Source organism: Pristiophorus japonicus, chromosome 13 (genome assembly GCF_044704955.1).
Source record: "Pristiophorus japonicus isolate sPriJap1 chromosome 13, sPriJap1.hap1, whole genome shotgun sequence".
NCBI classification, from domain to species: Eukaryota; Metazoa; Chordata; class Chondrichthyes; family Pristiophoridae; genus Pristiophorus; species Pristiophorus japonicus.
The window spans coordinates 19,614,728-19,634,658 of NC_091989.1; the positions used below are offsets into that span (position 1 = coordinate 19,614,728).

At 47.2% G+C, this 19,931-nt stretch overlaps 1 protein-coding gene across 4 annotated transcripts in view; it reads left to right on the forward strand.

The window, feature by feature from the left end:
• Positions 1-93: 93 nt before the first annotated feature.
• The window catches only part of LOC139277948 (uncharacterized), a 53,877-nt gene continuing 34,039 nt past the window's right edge, over positions 94-19,931 (forward strand). For 3 of the 4 annotated variants that reach the window (XM_070896579.1, XM_070896577.1, XM_070896580.1), the window contains exons 1-5: positions 94-148; positions 13,039-13,238; positions 14,231-14,341; positions 17,174-17,363; positions 19,115-19,315. In XM_070896579.1, coding sequence (XP_070752680.1) covers positions 13,072-13,238; positions 14,231-14,341; positions 17,174-17,363; positions 19,115-19,315 — 669 coding nt within the window. In that variant the 5' untranslated portion in view covers positions 94-148; positions 13,039-13,071. Of the gene's footprint in view, positions 149-12,302; positions 12,383-13,038; positions 13,239-14,230; positions 14,342-17,173; positions 17,364-19,114; positions 19,316-19,931 lie in introns of those variants that run through there. The other variant, XM_070896578.1, reaches the window with a different exon arrangement.

Genomic DNA, 19,931 nt, shown 5'->3' on the forward strand with positions numbered 1-19,931 from the left:
GGCGGCGCAGTGCATGCTGGGGGTTGTAGTGCACGCACGGCGCGGCGCCTCGTTTAAAGGAAAACTACAATTCCCAGTAAGCGTTGTTAGCTGTCCTGGGCACTGTTGTGGCAACGGCGAGTGAATGAAATGTGAAGCCAACGAAAAGGTAAATGTTTTGCTTTTGTAAAAGGTGAATACACTTAACAAAAAACTATCAATTGTTTAGTTTCCTATGTTTTGGGGTGGGGGGGGGCTTGTTAATTATGGAATTTATTATTTCTGTGGTTCCACATTCTAACCACTCTCTGGGTAAAGAAGTTCCTTCTGAATTCTCTATTGGATACAACAAGAGATTCAGGAGCAACTTCTTTACCCAGAGAATGGTCAGGATGTCGGGATTCTGGAGAGTCAGGATAAATGGTTCATTCTCGGGTTGGCAATCAGTAACTAGTGGGGCGCTGCAGGGATCAGTGCTGGGACCCCAACTATTTACAATCTATATTAACAACTTGGAGGAAGGGACCAAGTGTAATGTAGCCAAGTTTGCTGACGATACAAAGATGGGAGGAAAAGAATGTGTGAGGAGGACACAAAAAATCTGCAAAAGGACATAGACAGTGTCATGTATCTTACATTATTATTTATAACTGTATCCCAACATGTTATACATGACTGTAATAAGATATGACCTGTAACCACCAGCATACCTTACCACCAGGGGTGCACTTGCAAGAGACAGGTATCTAAGGACAGGTCTCAGGCAAGTGCAGCATTCCAGAGCTGTGAAATAAAAGGTGCAGGTCCAGAGTGACCTTGACTTCACTACATGCCTCGTGTGAATCTGTACTGAGGGGACAGGACTTTACAGTGGCGACGGGTTACGGGATTACAGAATCCACAGAATGGCGAACAACGGGTCAGATGAAAAGTACAATGCGGGAGACAATTGGGAGGATTTTATAGAAAGGCTCCAGCAAAACTTTGTAACCAAAGACTGGTTAGGCGACAATACAGCAGACAAGAGAAGAGCCCATCTCTTGACCAGCTGTGGCTCGAAAACATACGCTTTAATGAAGGATCTGTTGGCACCTGAGAAACCAGCAAGCAAGTCGTTTGAAGAATTGAGCACACTGGTAAGAGAAAACCTGAAGCTAGCGAGCAGCCTACACATGGCCAGACACAGGTTCTACAACTACAGACGCTGTGTGGGCCAGAGCATACCCGACTTCGTGGCGGAACTTCGGAGGTTGGTAAGTTTATGTGAGTTCTCCGATGAACTGAGGAGAGAAATGCTGAGAGACTTTTTCATTGAAGGAATAGGCCACGCAGGCATATTCCGAAAGCTCATAGAGACCAAGAACCTGACCTTAGAGGCAGCAGTACTGGTTGCACAGACATTCTTGGTAGGGGAAGAAGAAACAAGGTTGATTTACAATGCAGGTACGACAACTAACAAAATAATGGAACAAGGAGTTCACAGCATTAGAAAAGCTGCTACCCCCACACACAGATAAAACCGGCAGAACAGGCTTTCAACAGCAAGCAGTGGCAACAGAAGCCATCAAGGGCCACAGGAACGGCCGTTCACACCTCATCAACCCACAATGCGAGCAATCAACTACAAACTGAGAGAAGCTCAAGAGAGATCAGTCAGACACAGCTCATTCTTTGCAAGCAGTCTGTGCTGGAGGTGTGGGGTGGGCACTCGTCAAGGGAATGTTAATTTCAGCAGGCTGTTTGCAGGAACTGTGAATATACAGGGCATTTGGCCCGGCGGTATACGAATCGGATGGGTCGGAAAGCGGACCAGAAGACGGTGGGGACAGTACCCGGGACACCGATGTACAGCGGGTCAACACGATCAATGGCCACTGCTCCTACAACAGGACGCCTCCTATAATGATGAGGGTCCTACTCAACGGGATAACTGTCAACATTGAGCTGGATACAGGAGCGAGTCAATCTCTCATGGGCGCTCAACAATTTGAACAACTGTGGCCGCATAAAAGAGACAGACCAAAACTCACAAGGGTCGACACCAAACTAAGGACCTATACCAAAGAAATCGTACCAGTCCTCGGCAGCGCCATGCTCTCTGTCACACACAAAGGGACAGCGAACCAACTTCCCTTGTGGATTGTCCCCGGAGACCCCCCAGCACTGCTGGGGAGAAGCTGGCTGGCAAAAATAAACTGGAAATGGGATGATGTCCATGCCATGTCATTAGAGAAATGGACCTCCTGCTCAACAGTTATAAAGCGATTTGAACATTTCTTTCAGCCAAGTGTGGGTACTTTCAAAGGGGCCAAAGTCAAAATATACATCACACAGGATGCTAGACCGGTCCATCACAATGCCAGAGCTGTACCCTATGTGATGAGGGAAAAGATTGAACACGAACTAAACAGGCTTCTGCGGGAAGGCATTATATCACCTGTGGAATTTAGCGACTGGGCAAGTCCCATCGTCCCAGTCATGAAGCCTGATGGATCCGTACGAATCTGTGGGGACTACAAATCTACCATAAACAGAGTCTCCCTACAGGACCAGTACCCGCTACCCAGAGCGGAGGATTTATTTGCCACATTGGCTGGAGGTAAACTTTTCTCAAAATTAGACCTTACATCTGCGTATATGACGCAAGAATTGACCGAGGAATCCAAGCTACTCACCACCATCAACACACATCGAGGCCTTTTCATGTACAATCGATGCCCATTTGGCATCAGGTCGGCAGCTGCCATATTCCAGCGCAACATGGAGAGTCTGCTCAAGTCCATCCCGGGGACGGTTGTATTTCAAGACGACATACTTATCACGAGCAGGGACACCGACTCCCGTCTCCGTAATTTGGAGGAAGTACTAAAGCGGTTGGATCGGGTAGGCCTACGAGTCAAGAAATCCAAGTGCCTGTTTCTCGCACCCGAGGTTGAATTTTTGGGCAAAAGGATTGCCGCTGATGGAATCCGCCCAACAGAGTCCAAAACAGAAGCAATTCGCCTGGCACCCAGGCCCCGGAATGTCTCAGAACTGCGCGCCTTTCTCGGGCTACTCAATTACTTTGTGAACTTTATGCAGAACTTAAGCACGCTGCTGGAGCCTCTCCACGTGCTACTCAGGAAGGGGTGCGATTGGTTTTGGGGGGACACCCAGGAACACACCTTCAATAAGGCACGCAACCTTCTGTGTTCCAACAGTGTTTTGACTTTCTTTGACCCAGGTAAAAAGCTAGTTCTCATATGCGATGCATCAGCGTATGGGATCGGGTGCGTTTTGCAACATGTCAATAGTGCGGGCAAATTACAACCCATAGCTTATGCCTCCAGGTCACTTTCGCGGGCGGAGCGCGGGTACGGAATGGTAGAGAAGGAGGCGCTCGCGTGCGTGTATGGTGTCAAAAAGATGCACCAATACCTTTTCGGGGCCAAGTTCGCGTTAGAAACCGACCACAAGCCCCTCACGTCCCTCCTATCTGAGAGCAAGGCAATAAATGCCAACGCCTCGGCACGAATTCAATGGTGGGCAATCATGCTGACGTCCTACGACGATACCATCAGGCACAGACAACTGTGCCAACGCGCTCAGCAGGCTACCCCTGGCGACCACGGAATGGTCTGACGAACAGGACTGTGAGATAGTCATGGCAATCAATGCCTTTGAGTCCACAGGTTTGCCCATGACGGCTCGCCAAGTCAGAGCCTGGACGGCCAGTAAAAAGATGTGTCCTAACCGGTGACTGGGCAGAGGCTCGTGATGTCTGCCCCGAGGAATTAAAACCCTTTCACAGGCGCATGCATGAGCTATCACTACAGGCAGACTGCCTGATGTGGGGCAGCCGAGTAGTCATGCCTCTGCGAGGCAGAGAGGCATTTGTCCGGGAGCTCCACCGCGAGCACCCGGGGATCGTTATCATGAAGGCCATAGCCAGATCCCACGTCTGGTGGCCTGGTATTGACGCGGACTTGGAGCTCTGCGTCCGAAGGTGCACCATTTGTGCCCAACTCAGCAATGCCCCCAGGGAGGCTCCACTGAGCCCCTGGCCCTGGCCTACCAAACCGTGGTCGCGGGTGCACGTGGACTATGCGGGCCCATTCATGGGAAAAATGTTCCTCGTAGTTGTAGATGCATTTTCAAAGTGGATCAAATGCACCATTTTAAACTCGAGCACAACCTCCACCACTGTGGAGAGCCTCGCAACCATGTTTGCAACGCACGGAATCCCTGACATATTGGTCAGTGACAATGGTCCGTGCTTCACCAGCGCAGAATTCCAAGGCTTTATAATTGACCACGGCATAAATCACGTCAAGACAGCACCGTTCAAGCCGGCCTCCAACGGCCAGGCGGAGAGAGTAGTGCAAATCATTAAACAAGGCTGTTGGCATACAGATCTCGTCCGCACTCACTGACTGGGATCCCCCCGCGCAACTGTTGATGAAAAGGACTTTAAAAACAAGGCTCTCATTAATCCTCCCAGACATGCACGAAATCGTTGAGGCAAAGCGCCGTAAGCTGACTGAGTACCATGACAGAAATTCGAGGGGGAGATGGAATGAGATAGGGGACAAAGTGTTTGTACTAAACTGTGGCAGGGGTCCCAAATGGCTTGCAGGGACAGTAATGGGCAAGGAAGGAAACAGGCTACAGGTAGTACAAATGGACAATGGCAAAACCTGCCGGAGGCATGTAGACCAAGTCAAAAGCAGATTTACCAACAGCGCTGCGGAACCAGAGGCAGACTACAATGTGGAACTCGCACCACACCTGGTGGACAGACAGAGGGAACAACCTGAGGAAAGGGCAATCCCAACAGACAGCCCAGGCGAGTCTACAACAATCACACCAATCGAAACAGACAGCCCAGGCGAGATACCAGCAACCACACCCAAAGAAAAACAGACACCAAGGCAAACAACTGAACCACAACTCAGTCGCTCCACGCGAGAGCGTAGACCACCTGAGAGACTGAACCTATAAAGACAATAAGACCTTGGGGGAGGATGATGTCATGTATCTTACATTATTATATATAACTCTATCCTAACATGCTATACATGACTGTAATAAGATATGACCTGTAACCACCAGCATACCTTACCACCAGGGGTGCACTTGCAAGAGACAGGTATATAAGCACAGGTCTCAGGCAAGTGCAGCATCCCAGAGCTGTGAAATAAAAGGTGCAGGTCCAGAGTGACCTTGACTTCACTACATGCCTCGTGTGAATCTGTACTGAGGGGACAGGACTTTACAGACAGGCTAAATGAGTGGGCAAAAATTTGGCAGATGGAGTATAATGTTGAGTGTGAGGTTATGCACTTTGGCAGAAAAAAAAATCACAGAGCAAGTTATTATTTAAATGGAGAAAGATTGCAAAGTGGACCTGGGGATACTTGTGCATGAAACACAAAAGGATAGTATGCAGCTACAGCAAGTGATCAGGAAGGCCAATGGAATCTTGGCCTTTATTGCAAAGGGGATAGAGTATAAAAGCAGGGAAGTCTTGCTACAGTTATACAGGGTATTGGTGAGGCCACACCTGGAATAGTGCATGCAGTTTTGGTTTCCACATTTACGAAAGGATATACTTGCTTTGGAAGCAGTTCAGAGAAGGTTCACTAGGTTGATTCCGGAGATGAGGGGGTTGACTTATGAGGAATGGTTGAGTAGGTTGGGCCTCTACACATTCGAATTCAGAATGAGAGGTGATCTGATCGAAATGTATAAGATTATGAGGGGGCTTGACAAGGTGGATGCAGAGAGGGTGCTCCCACTGATGGGGGAGACTAGAACGAGAGGGCTTAGAATAAGGGGCCGCCCATTTAAAACTGAGATGTGGAGAAATTTCTTCTCTGAGGGTTGTAAATCTGTGGAATTCGCTGCCTCAGAGAGCTGTGGAAGCTGGGACATTGAATAAATTTAAGACTGAAATAGACAGTTGTATCTTAACCGATAAGGGATTAAGGGGTTATGGAGAGCGGGCAGGGAAGTGGACCTGAGTCCATGATCGGATCAGCCATGATCGTATTAAATGGCAGAGCAGGCTCGAGGGGCCGTGTGGCCTACTCCTGCTCCTATCTCTTATGTTCTTATTATGGAACTCTCTACCACAAGGAGTAGTTGTGGCGACGAGCATAAGGAGAAGTTAGAAAAGTACATGAGAAAGGAAAAGAAAGACTGGCATTTATATAGCGCCTTTCAAGACCTCAGAACATCCCAAAGTGTCTTTCACCCTCATTTAAAGGGGATGGCTGCTGCGGACTCTGCATAGCCCTTTGGTTGCCACACTGGGTCAAAAGGGACAATCTCGACTGAGCCGGCGGCATGGCACGCAAAGCGGAGTGTTGGGCTGCACGATGGTGGTCCGGTCGCGACGAGTGCCGCCGTTGTCGGGTCGACAGAAAAGTCGTCGGCCAAGAAAAATGGCAGCACGTAAGGAGCGCCCCGAGCCAATACCAGTGCCCCGCGAAGCTGGCAATTTTCCCCGCGGGGCGCAAAGGGGTTGGCGTGGGGCGGTGAGGGCTCAGCAGGCACGCGATGACCTGGGTGTGCGCCGGCCCCAGGCCGCAAATCAGGAGGCATGACGCAAACTCCAAATCGTCCCCAAAATATCGGGGGCAGTTTCACCCCAGGCACCACCGTCACCCACCCCCAGCGGCGCTAACAGGATGCAAAAAAGGGGCAAATTTCAGCCCAAAGTCTTTTGGAAAAATGCAAGCATATAAATGACATTATCATAAGAACACATGCAGGAGTAGGCCATCACGCGCATTGAGCCTGCTCCGCCATTCAATACAATCATGGCTATTCTTTGACTTCAACACCACTTTCCCGCCCGAGTCCAAAAATATATCGATCTCAGTCTTGAATATACTCAACGACTCAGCGTCCTCAGCCCTTTGGGGTAGAGCATTCCAAAGATACACAACCCTCTAAGTGAAGAAATTCCTCCTCATCCTGGTCTTAAATGGCCAACTCCTTATCCAGAGACTGTGATTCCTCGTTCTAGACTCTCCAGCCAGGGGAAGCAGCCTCTCAGCATTTACCCGGTCTATCCCCCTCACAATCTTATATGTTTCAAGAGATCACCTCTCATTCTTCTAAACTCCAGAGTATAGGCCCAATCTACTCAATTGTATACAGAAAAGGAAAACTATGTCAATTAGGTCCCATAGCAATGATTCATCTTTGAGGGATTCTGATCACAGCAGAAGGCCGTACTTTGAAGTTCAAAATAAGGCATTTTTCAGTGCAAGTGGCTCAAAAATACTGATGCACTGGCTGGACTCTGCTGATTAGACATTCTTTGCCTTTTATCCCAATTTTCTCCTCTCTCTCCATGAATATACCGACTTGAGTTGGGGTATAAGAACATAAGAAATAGGAGCAGGAGTAAGCCTTACAGCCCCTCGAGCCTGCTCCGCCATTCAATAAGATCATGGCTGATCTGATCATGGACTCAGCTCCACTTCCCTGCCCGCTCCCCATAACCCCTTATCCCCTTATGGTTTAAGGAACTGTCTATTTCTGTCTTAAATTTATTCAATGTCCCAGCTTCCACATCTTTCTGAGGCAGCGAATTCCATAGATTTACAACCCTCTGAGAGAAGAAATTTCTCCTCATCTCTGTTTTAAATGGCGGCCCTTATTTTAAGATCGTTCCCTCTAGTTCTAGTCTCCCCCATCAGTGGAAACATCCTCTCTGCATCCACCATGTCAAGCCCCCTCATAACCTTTATACGTTTCGATAAGTTCACCTCTCATTCTTCTGAATTCCAATGAGTAGAGGCCCAACCTACTCAACCTTTCCTCATAGGTCAACCCCCTCATCTCCGGAATCAACCTAGTGAACCTTCTCTGAACTGCTTCCAAAGCAGTATGTCCTTTCGTAAATATGGAAACCAAAACTGAACGCAGTATTCCAGGTGTGGCCTGTATAACTGTAGCAGGACTTCCCTGCTTTTATACTGCATCCCCTTTGCAATAAAGGCCAAGATTCCATTGGCCTTCCTGATCACTTGCTGTATCTGCATACTATCTGTTATATATGTGGACGTGTATTTACTCTCTACAGCCACCAGAGGGCTCATTCCCCGGAGTTTCAAGCGATCCCATAATCCCTTGGGTGCATAGGTATTTAAGAAGGCTTCACAGGTTGGAGAGGCACTCTGGAGATCTGCAATAAAAGGCTAAGGTCACACTTTACTTTGAGCTCACAGTGTTCAGTCTGACTCTTTCTCATTACACAACAACTGGCGATGAGATAAAGATAGTGAAACCAAAGATGCAGAGAACAGTGGGCATCCTGTAGAAATTTTCGGAGGGAGATGATTGGGAAACTTTTGTGGAGAGACTCGACTAATACTTCGTGGCCAACGAGCTAGATGGGGAAGAGAGCGCTGCCAAACATAGAACGATCCTCCTCACCATCTGTGGGGCACCAACGTATGGCCTCATGAAGAATCTGCTCACTCCAGCAAAACCCACGGAGAAATCGTACGACGATTTGTGCACACTGGTCCGAGAGCATTTGAACCCGAAGGAAAGCGTTCTGATGGCGAGGTACCGGTTCTACATCCACAAAAGGTCTGAAGACCAGGAAGTGGCAAGTTAAGTCGCCGAGCTGAGACGCCTTGCAGGACATTGCGAATTTGAAGGACATTTGGAGCACATGCTAAGAGACTTTTTCGTACTTGGCATTGGCCACGAAACCATACTTTGCAAGCTTTTGACTGTAGAGACCCCAACCTTGAGTAAGGTCATAGTGTTCATTGCCACCAGTGACAATACTAAGCAAATCTCTCAGCACACAAGTGCTGCTACAAGTACTGTGAACAAAGTAATGTTGTTTTTGAATCGTAACGTACAGGGCAGGTCACACATACCTGCAGCTACACGTCCGCAGATGTCTCAGAGTCCACCATAAAGGGTGATGAATGCAAGGCCATTAACACCTTGTTGGCGCTGTGGGGGTGATCATCGTTTCCATTCATGCCGATACAAAGGATACGTTTGCAAGGGCTGTGGAACAATGGAACACCTCCAACAAGTGTGCAGGTGAGCTGCTAAGCCTGTTAAACCTGCAAACCACTATGTTGCCGAGGAGGACAGACCACAGAGGATCATTACGAACCAGAGCCTCAGATAGAGGAGGCGGAGGTACATGGGGTGCACACATTCACCACAAATTGTCCCCCGATAATGCTGAATGTTGAACTAAATGGACTCCCGGTGTCAATGGAGCTGGACACGGGCGCGAGCCAGTCCATCATGGACAAAAAGACTTTCGAAAGGTTGTGATGGAGCCAAGCCTCAAGGCCAGTCCGAACTCCAGTACGCACGAGATTAAGAACTTACATTAAAGAACTGATTCCTGTAATCGGCTGTGCTACTGTAAAGGTCTCCTACGATGGAATGGTGCACAAGCTACCACTCTGGGTGATACCGGGCGATGGTCCCACGCTGCTCGGCAGGAGCTGGCTGGGAAACATATGCTGGAACTGGGACAACGTCCGAGCGCTATCGCCCGCTGACGACACTTCGTGTGCCCAGGTTTTAAACAGATTTCCTTCGCTGTTCCAACCAGGCATCGGGAAATTCCAAGGAGCAAAAGTGCAGATCCACATAATTCCGAGGGCATGACCCATCCATCACAAGGCGAGAACAGTACCGTACATGATGAGAGAAAGGGTAGAGATCGAGCTAGACCGGCTGCAATGAGAGGGCATCATTTCACTGATCGAGTTCAGCGAGTGGGCTAGTCCTATTGTCCCAGTCCTCAAGGGAGACGGCACCGTCAGAATCTATGGCGATTACAAAATAACTATCAATCGTTTCTTCCTGCAGGGCCAATACCCACTACCAAAAGCCGACGACCTCTTTGCAACGCTGGCGGGAGGAAAGACGTTCACGAAGCTGGATCTGACTTCAGCCTACATGACGCAGGAACTGGAGGAATCATCGAAGGCCCTCATCTGCATCAACACACACAAAGGTCTTTTTGTTTAGAACAGATGCCCGTTTGGAATCCGATCAGCGGCAGCGATATTCCAGAGAAACATGGAAAGCTTACTGAAGTCAGTCCCGCACACCATGGTCTTCCAGGACGACATCTTGGTCACAGGTCGGAACACAGTTGAGCACTGCAGAACCTGGAGGAGGTTCTTAGGCGACTCAACTACGTGGGGCTCAGGTTAAAATGCTCGAAGTATATTTTCCAGGCACCTGAAGTGGAATTCCTGGGAAGGAGGATTGCAGCGGACGGCATAAGACCTACCAACGCGAAGACAGAGACAATCGAGAACACACCGAGGCCACAGAACGTGACGGAGCTGCGGTCGTTTCTGGGACTCTTGAACTACTTTGGTAACTTCTTACCGGGTCTCAGCACACTGTTAGAGCCACTGCATGTCTTACTACGAAAAGGGGGAGAATGGGTTTGGGGCAAATGCCAAGAAAATGCCTTTGTAAAAGCGAGAAAATTGTTATGCTTGAACAAATTGTTTGTGTTGTATGATCCATGTAAGCGTTTGGTACTAGCATGTGATGCGTCGTCATATGGCATCGGTTCTGTATTGCAACAAGCTAATGATTTCGGGAAACTGCAACCAGTTGCTTATGCATCCAGGAGTCTGTCTAAGGCCGAGAGAGCCTACAGCATGATTGAGAAAGAAGTGTTAGCGTGTGTCTATGGGGTAAAGAAAATGCATCAATACCTGTTTGGGCTAAAATTCGAATTGGAAACTGACCATAAGCCATTTATATCCCTATTCTCCGAGAGTATAGGGATAAATACCAACGCATCGGCCCGCATCCAGAGATGGGCGCTCACGTTGTCCGCATACAACTACGCCATCCGCCACAGGCCAGGCACAGAAAACTGCACCGATGTTCTCAGTAGGCTGCCATTGCCCACCACGGGGGTGAAAATGGCGCAGCCCGCAGATCTAGCCATGGTTATGGAAGCATTTGAGAGTGAGCATTTACCCGTCACTGCCCGGCAGATCAAAACCTGGACAAGCCAGGACCCCTTATTATCTCTAGTCAAAAGCTGTGTGCTTCACAGGAGCTGGTCCAATGTCCCAGTGGAAATGCAGGAAGCGATAAAGCCGTTCCAGCAGCGCAAAGTTGAAATGTCTATACAGGCAGACTGCCTTCTGTGGGGCAATCGTGTAGTGGTCCCTAAGAAGGGCAGAGAAACCTTCATCAATGACCTCCACAGTACCCACCCAGGCATCGTAATGATGAAAGTGATAGCCAGATCCCACGTGTGGTGGCCCGGTATCAATGCGATCTTAGAGTCCTGCGTGCACAGATGTAATACATGCTCGCAGTTAAGCAATGTACCCAGGGAGACGCCGCTAAGTTTATGGTTTTGGCCCTCCAAACCGTGGGAGCACAGGTATTTAAGAAGGCTTCACAGGTTGGAGAGGCACTCTGGAGACCTGCAATAAAAGACTAAGGTCACACATTACTTTGACCTCACAGAGTTCAGTCTGACTCTTTCTCCATACACAACACTATCCTTTTGTGTTTCATGCACAAGTACCCCCAGGTCCCGCTGTACTGCAGTACTTTGCAATCTTTCTCCATTTAAATAATAACTTGCTCTTTGATTTTTTCTGCCAAAGTGCATGACCTCACATTTTCCAACATTATATTCCATCTGCCAATTTTTTGTCCACTCACTTAGCATGTCTATGTCCTTTTGCAGATTTTTTGTGTCCTCCTCACACATTGCTTTTCCTCCCATCTTTGTATCATCAACAAACTTAGCTACGTTACACTCAATGCCTTCTTCCAAATCGTTAATATAGACTGTAAATAGTTGGGGTCCCAGTACAGATCCCTGCGGCACCCCAATAGTTACTGGTTGCCAACCAGAGAATGAACCATTTATCCCGACTCTCTGTTTTCTGTTAGCCAATCCTGTATCCATGCTAATATATTACCCCCAACTCCGTGAACTTTTATCTTGTGCAGTAACCTTTTATGTGGCAGCTTGTCAGATGCCTTCTGGAAGTCCAAATACACCACATCCACTGGTTCCCCTTTATCCACCCTGTTTGTTACATCCTCAAAGAATTCCAGCAAATTTGTCAAACATGACTTCCCTTTCATAAATCCATGCTGACTCTGCCTGACCGAATTTTGCTTTTCCAAATGTCTTGCTATTGCTTTTTTAATAATGGACTCCAGCATTTTCCCAACCACAGATGTTAGGCTAACTGATCTATAGTTTCTGCTTTTTGTCTGTCTCCTTTTTTAAATAGGGGCGTTACATTTGCAGTTTTCCAATCTGCTGGGACTTGCACAGTCACTGACCATTCTCCAGCACCTCATCCAAATTGACATTCATCATGCAGAACCCTATACCGAGCTCGCTGTGGGGGTATCACAGGTGAGTCTGGACCTGTTTGCCCCAGCTGAATACTGATTCAGACCGGGCACACATGCTGATCATTTCTCCGCTGTTTAGGGTTGCCAACCTTGATTGGACATATACCTGGAGGTGTTATGAAATGACTGCCCGTCTCCAACCGCCCTGCCCCCTGCACCCCCGCCATTGTTCACCCCACATGTCCACACTCGCGGCACCCCGCCTTCGCACACCAATTGGAAAGCAAATAGACTCTTCCTTACCCAATTGGATGATTCTTGACTGGCAGTCATTTCCCTTGTCCAATATTTTTATAACGCGTAAGCAAAAGTGTTCAATGAATTTTTTTTTTAAACTATATTTTTAATGGGCCTGTGATTTTTCTCCTGGGTTGCTCGCAGCAGTGTCCTGGAGGTCAATTCCTGGAGACTCCAGGACAATGCTGGAGGGTTGGCAACACTACATCTGTAGCCCAAGGCCACTGAAACCAGTTGTAGCACGCTCACTACCACCTAGCTAAGATCAGCAAACTCAGATACAACCAGGGTCTTCCTGGTCTAGAAGAATCAGAGGCGGATCCCACTGCATTAACCCACTGAGCCACCGAGGAGCCTGTTATCTGGCTTTCAATCACTGGTGAAATAAATAACCAGGAGTTGACATGTTTCTTCCTTCAGTAAGAAGACAAGAAGTTTGAAGATTTGTTGAGAATGGCTGGAAGTCTGATTGAACATCAGTTCGTTGAAGACCGTATCACCGAAATGACCGTAATTCCTTTCGTCTGGAATGTCCAAACCGAGGGGCCGCACTTCTCTCTTGACATGAAAATGTCTCGTCTGAAAGTGTTTGATTTTGCGTTTGGATCGAGAGCCCACAGGTAGAGTGTGAAACATTAGTACCCCATAGTTATAAAGAAAGATATTTTGCCATTTTAATGAATTGCTTTTCAAAGAGTTGGATAAGTGTCATATCAGGCAGTGGATCTATCCGCTAACCAATCGGGACAAGAGGCGGGGCAGGGTCCTCGTTGTTTAGTCCAGTTGCAGAATGTTTTTGTTAAGGATGATCCTGGGTCTGATTTATCAGTTAATATGGAAGGGTGTCCTGAGTGTAATTATTTATCTGTGCTTTTATTTTAACCTCACACTCACCCATTTATTAAGTAATAATTCAATGTAAGGTTAATCCATAAGAAAGAAAGATTTTATATAGCGCCTTTCATAACCACCAGATGTCTCAAAATGCTTTACAGCCAATGAAGTACTTTTGGAGTGTAGTCACTGTTGTAATGTGGGAAACACGGCAGCCAATTTGTGCACAGCAAGCTTCCACAAACAGCAATGTGATAATGACCAGATAATCTGTTTTTTTCTTATGTTGATTGAGAGATAAATATTGGCCAGGACACCGGGGATAACTCCCCTACTTTTTTTCAAAATAGTGCCATGGGATCTTTTACGTCCACTTGAGAGAGCAGACGGGGCCTCGGTTTAACGTTTCATCCGAAAGACGGCACCTCCGACAGTGCAGCGCTCCCTCAGCATTGCACTGGAGTGTCAGCCTGGATTATATGTGCTCAAGTCCCTGGAATGGGATTTGATCCCACAACCTTCTGACTTAGATTGACACTGAGCCACAACTGACACACATGTCAATCTAATAGTTTATGTGATGCTCATGCCTTAGTTATTGTGACTGAATAGTCTCAGTGGATATAAACTGGCCTAATTTCAGTCTGCTTTCTGGGCCGGCCTTTCCTTTGCAAAGTCTCAAAATAAATTGAGCCTTCAGAATGATTGAACTTAAGATGTGTAACATCAATTACTTGTATGAAAATTAATCTCACACCTCATCCTCTTCACCATGTAGGATTCTAAAAATCAACATCTCCTTAAATGAATTGGGAGAACTGCAGTGTGAGAGCCTGTCTCCCTTTGTGAATCTGCATGAGCTGAATGTGTCACTCAATTCTCTGCGTAGGTATGTGCCAGTTTAACTGTTTTATCTTCCGTAAATTATCAGAATAACTATGGGCTCATGAGCATTCATTTTTCTGTGAGGGCCTCCTATCCTGCTCTTTCCACTGGCTTCCTCTCATTATCCCTACCCTGACTATTCCCTTCCTGCAGCCAGTGGAGTGATGGGTTGCATTTGAGCAACCTGACTTACCATAAAAAAAAATAAAGTCTTGCATTTATATCACGCCTTTCACAACCATGTCCCAAAGCGCAGTACAGTGAATGATGTACTTTTTGAAGTGTAGTCACTGTTGTAATGTGGGAAACGTGACAGCCAATATGTGCACAGCAAGCTCCCACAAACAGCAATGTGATAGTGACCAGATAATTTGTTTTTAGTGATGTTGATTGAGGGATAAATATTGGCCAAGACACCAAGAATAACTCCTGTGCCCTTCTTCGAAATAGTGCCATGGGATCTTTTACGTCCACCTGAGAGAGTAGACGAGGCCTCTGTTTAACGTTTCATCCGAAAGATGGCACCTCCGACAGTGCGGCACCCCCTCAGTACTGCGCTGGAATGTCAGCCGAGATTTTTGTGCTCAAGTGTCTGGAGAGGGACTTGAACCCACAACCTTCTGACTCAGAGAAAGAAAGAAAGACTTGGATTTATATAGCGCCTTTCACGACCACCGGCCTTTTACAGCCAATGAAGTGCTTTTGGAGTGTAGTCACTGTTGTAATGGTAAGAGGTGAGACACTGAGCCACAACTGACACATGTTTGTGCTCTAAAGTTACTGGTTTGATGATGACAGGTTATAACCTCATGGATGATGCATATGTTATATTTTTTGGACATTGCAACGTCTTAGTTTTAAACTCACCATCATCGTCACAAGGATGGAGGATGGTGATTGGTTCTTCCATATTAATTGAATCATTGGACAGGGAATGAATTGTAAAGAAAGCTAATAACTGATTTAATTTGCTTCAATTGCTGATTTTCAAATTTTAACTTAATTTATAATTATGGTATATTATTATTTAATTTTGTTTAATTATAATTAATCTTTATCATACTGATTATACTATTGTATACTCCTTATTGTATTATTTACAATATAATTTGAATTTTTAAAAAAGTTTTTTCACCTGTGTCTATCTGTGTGCATTTTGGCTGCCGCTTCAGACCCGAGCCATTAACCTCTTTTTACACGTCCTTCTCCCGCTTTTTCTCTCTTTCCCTCAATGGTAAATATCTAACACATGTTGTAAAATTGTTGTGAAGCGCCTTGGGATGTTTTATTATGTTAAAGGCGCTATATAAATAAAAGTTATTATTATTATTATCATCATCAGTCGGCAATTGTCAGAGCTCCTGTCACTGTTCTCTACATCTCTTCAAGGCAGGGGCTTGAACCCTGGTGTTGTCCGTGGGACTACCCAATGTCGCTCTTTCATTGGCATATTCTACACTGCAGTTGTGTCACGGCCTGCTGGTTGTTGATGCCGTTGGTTAATTCAAGGACCTGCTATTTAATGGCATTTCCTCCATCAAGGGCCCCACTCCCCTCCTCCAGCTGCTCGCCTGCCCGAAGGCGTTGCTACTTTCTGGAGGTGACCAAGATACTTAACCTGCTGCCTGGCTATGGTTGGCAACTCTGGTTCAACATATTCCTGGAGTTGTGGTCACATGACCTCCTGCCTTCAACCACCCCACCCACTCGCTCCCGCCATTGGTCGCCCAACATGTCCATCCTCGTGAGGCACCGCCTTCCGACTCCCAATTGGAAAGCAATTGGGCAAAGGGTTTACAGAAGGGATTGATGGGCTGAGAGGCCATTCTCTCCCACGTTGTGATCTCTTTTCTCAGATTGTTACAGTTAATCCACTTGGTCTTAAATTATAAACATGAAGTAGAATAAATGAATGTAAGGAAGGTTTTATTCTCAAATTGTATTACAAAGAATTACACAAAAGATAGATAAATATGGCAAAACTGTTTTCACTGGAGGGTGGATCAGTAACCAGGGGCACAGATTTAAAGGAATTGGCAAGAGAACCAGAGGAGAATGGTTTTACACAGCGAGTTGTTGCGATCTGGAATGTCCTGCCTGAAAGGCTGGTGGATGCAGATTCAATAGTCATTTTCAGGAGGGAATTGGATAAGTACATGAAAAGGAAGCATTTTCAGGGCTATGGGGAAAGATCAGGGTTGTGGGCCTAATTGTAGAGCTCTTTCAAAGAGCTGGCAGAGGCACGATGGGCCGAATGGCCTCCTTCTGTGCTGTATGAATTCAATGAATTAGAGTACAAAAAGGGATTGTTTCAAACAGCAGTAAAAATGGTGACTGAATATATGAACAGCCTCTGCCTGACCTGTGCTGGGGTAGTGTGGCAAGCTAATGATTTCAGTCTGCAGTTATACCTGCCTTCCCTCAGATCAATAAAGGCAGTAAATGCACCATTCTGCACAGTTGGCTTAAAAGGAAATTCTACTTGCTCCAAGCAGGCCATCTTACACGCTCTTTCTCCTCCCTGGATGTTTACTGTGTCAAAATCAGGTTTCTTCTTACTGCACTCTACCCTTAACTCTCTTCCTCTTATGATCTCAAACCTGTGTAATTTCTTACCGCCTTCAGTCCAAGTCTACAGGCTTTTAATTGAAGTCAATGCGATTGAATATTGGGCGTATTACAGGCGGCCAATGCAAGACGTATTTCTGTCCCTCAATGCTTGAAAATTCCCAATGAACTGATCAGCCCCCCCTTGGTAAATCTTCAAATACGTGTGTTGAAGTTTATTCTCTCTCTCTCTATGTGTGTCTGTGTGTGTGTGTGTGTTTTGTTGCAGTATTTCCTGGCTCAGTGCCTTACCTCACCTGATGGTTTTGAACCTGGCTTATAATGCTATTGAAACTCTCCGGGGGTTAGAAAGCTGCAAGAAGCTGGCAGTTCTGGACCTCTCGCACAACCGGATCAGGAGTATTGTCAACCTATCCATTCTCAACAGCCTGACTGAGTTGCACCTCAGCGGCAACAAGGTAACGTTTCGGTGACTGCCCGTCCAGCTGCCTGGCATATCATTATGCCATCAAGCTGTGCAAAGAAGTCTGTGGCTGACATTCCTGCCCAGGGAATGCCTCAACTCCCGAGCTCTCTAGCCTCCTCCAGCCCTGCAATCCTCCGAAATATCTACGCTCCTCCAATTCTGGCCTCTTGCGCATCCCTGATTTTCATCGCTCCACCATTGGTGGCCGTACCGTCAGCTGCCTCGACCTTAAGCTCTGGAATTCCTTCTTCTCCTCTCTATCCTCCTTTAAGATGCTCCTTAAAACTGACCTCTTTGAACAAGCCTTTGGTCACCTGTCCCAATATCTCCTTCTGTGGTTCGGTGTCAAATTTTGTTTTGCTAATCACCAGTGCTGGGATGTTTTCCTACGTTAAAGGTGCTATATAAATGCAAGTTGATGGGGATGTGCAAGAGGCCAGAATTGGAGGAGCGCGGAGATCTCAGAGGGTTGTAGAACTGGAAGAAGTTACAGATATAGGGAGTGGCGAGGCCAGGGAAGGCTTTGAAAGCAAGGCTGAGCGCTCTAAAATCGAGGTACAGGTCGACAAGCTCGAGTGATTGGAGAAACGTGGTGTGTGTAATACGAAGCAGGATGTTAACGGCTGCACCTGAGAGGGCATTGGGTAATTGCACTGTGTCTGGGAAACATTCCAGGTTCTAGTCCTGCCCTTGGCCACAATGGCAGCAGAGGGCGCTACAGTTGGCTTCAGTCCCTCCAGGCGAGGGAGTGAAAGAATCAGCCAGTCTTCTTCTGATTGCTATCCCTTGGCTCCTGTTGCAAAGTGACTTGTGTGTCAGCTAAGAACAGGATTGGGCTTGGCTGTGATACAGCCCAAGGTATCGTAGCCTGTGAGGCTGACTGTACAGGCATAGGCATGAAGAATGGCCAATTAGGCAAGGTGTTCGAGGGCTGCATGTGACCATCAATCTGTGCATGCGTCAATGCATTATTCAATAAAATATTCTCTTCCTGTCAGCTAGCACCTTCTAGTCACCTTGTGAAAACTGAAATACTTCTTGTTTTGTGATACAAAACCACATAGCAATACTTAGCGGCCATAGTGATGGTGGTTAGCATTCTAAAGAAGTCTCTGTAATGTCTTTCTCCTTAACCTCCCATTCCCCATCTCCTGAATGTGCCTGACACTGAACATACTTGGGGCACACACAGATAAGTGCGATGAGGGAGGCCATTCAGCCCATCTAGCTCATCTTTGCATTGAAACCTATGGTCCCCCTAACTGCCACTTGTTTGACTTCCAGAGCTTTGACTCTGTTACTCTACCCGGCAGACCATCCAGTAATCACTCTGGGCACGGGGGAAGAACTTCTTGACAATAGTGCTGAAGCTGCCCTTTTCCAGTTTGTGCCGAGGGGCATAAATATAAGAGAGTCGCTAGTATATCCAAAAAGGAATTCAGGAGAAACTTTGTTACCCAGAGAGTGTTTAGAATGTGGAACCCGTTACCACAAGGAATAGTTGAGGCGAAGAGCATAGATGCATTTAAGGGGAAGCTGGATAAATGAGGGAGAAAGGAATAGAAGGTAATGCTGATAAGGTGAGGTAAGGAGGGTAGCTCATTTGGAACATGGACCAGTTGGTCCAAATGGCCTGTTTCTGTACTGTAAATTCAATGTCATTCTGTGCAATTCTATGTCTCCCTGTCCAGTGCTGGTGCTGCCATCAAAGGGTGATTACTTTGTGCTTTCAATGCGTTTCAGTTGGAGTCCCTGGAAGGCGCTCAGCAAGCCCCCCAACTTTGCGAGCTGTATATTCAGGGTAACCGTATCCGCAGCCTGCTGCCTCTCTCCAGCTCCCTGGGGCTGTGTGTTCTTGATGCTTCGGACAATGTCATTCTCTCCTTCCCTGACACGCTGCACGTTCTCGGAAACCTGAGGAGACTGAAGCAGCTGAGACTCAAAGTAAAGATATTTCTCACTCTTTACGGTTTTTTCCACTAACCCTTTTTTTCAGATTCAAATGTCGGGAATTTTGTTGAAATCCATGGAAATAAAAATTGGGAGAGAAGTAAAACGGGCTGCCGATTTGCTATCGGGCAGAACAGGCTCGGGAGGGGGTGGGGGGGGGGGTTGAATGGCCTATTCCTGTTCCTATGTTCGTATCACCGGTTTTACACTTTCGCACAAAGCCAGAATTACCTCCAATGACTGTTAACTATCATCCCACCGTAGGAACACATCTAGGTCAGGCATCAAAGATAGGTCAGGCATCTATCTACAGTAGCCGTTACCTGTGTATGTGGTTGTTAAAACAATTTTGCTGTCCCCACCCCCCCCCACTCCCCATTCCCAACCCCCATCTCCACCCCCCCCCCACTCCCCTTCCCCAACCCCTGTCCCCTGCCCCCACCCCTGTCCCCAACCCCCGTCCCCTGTCCCCAACCCCCGTCCCCTGCCCCCACCTCTGTCCCCGTCGCCACCTCCATTTCCCCAGCAGCAGCATCAGCAGAGGCCTCAAAGCAGACTGTCTACTTACTGACTTAACCAGGGACCATTGGGTAGGCGGAATGCCCTAGAT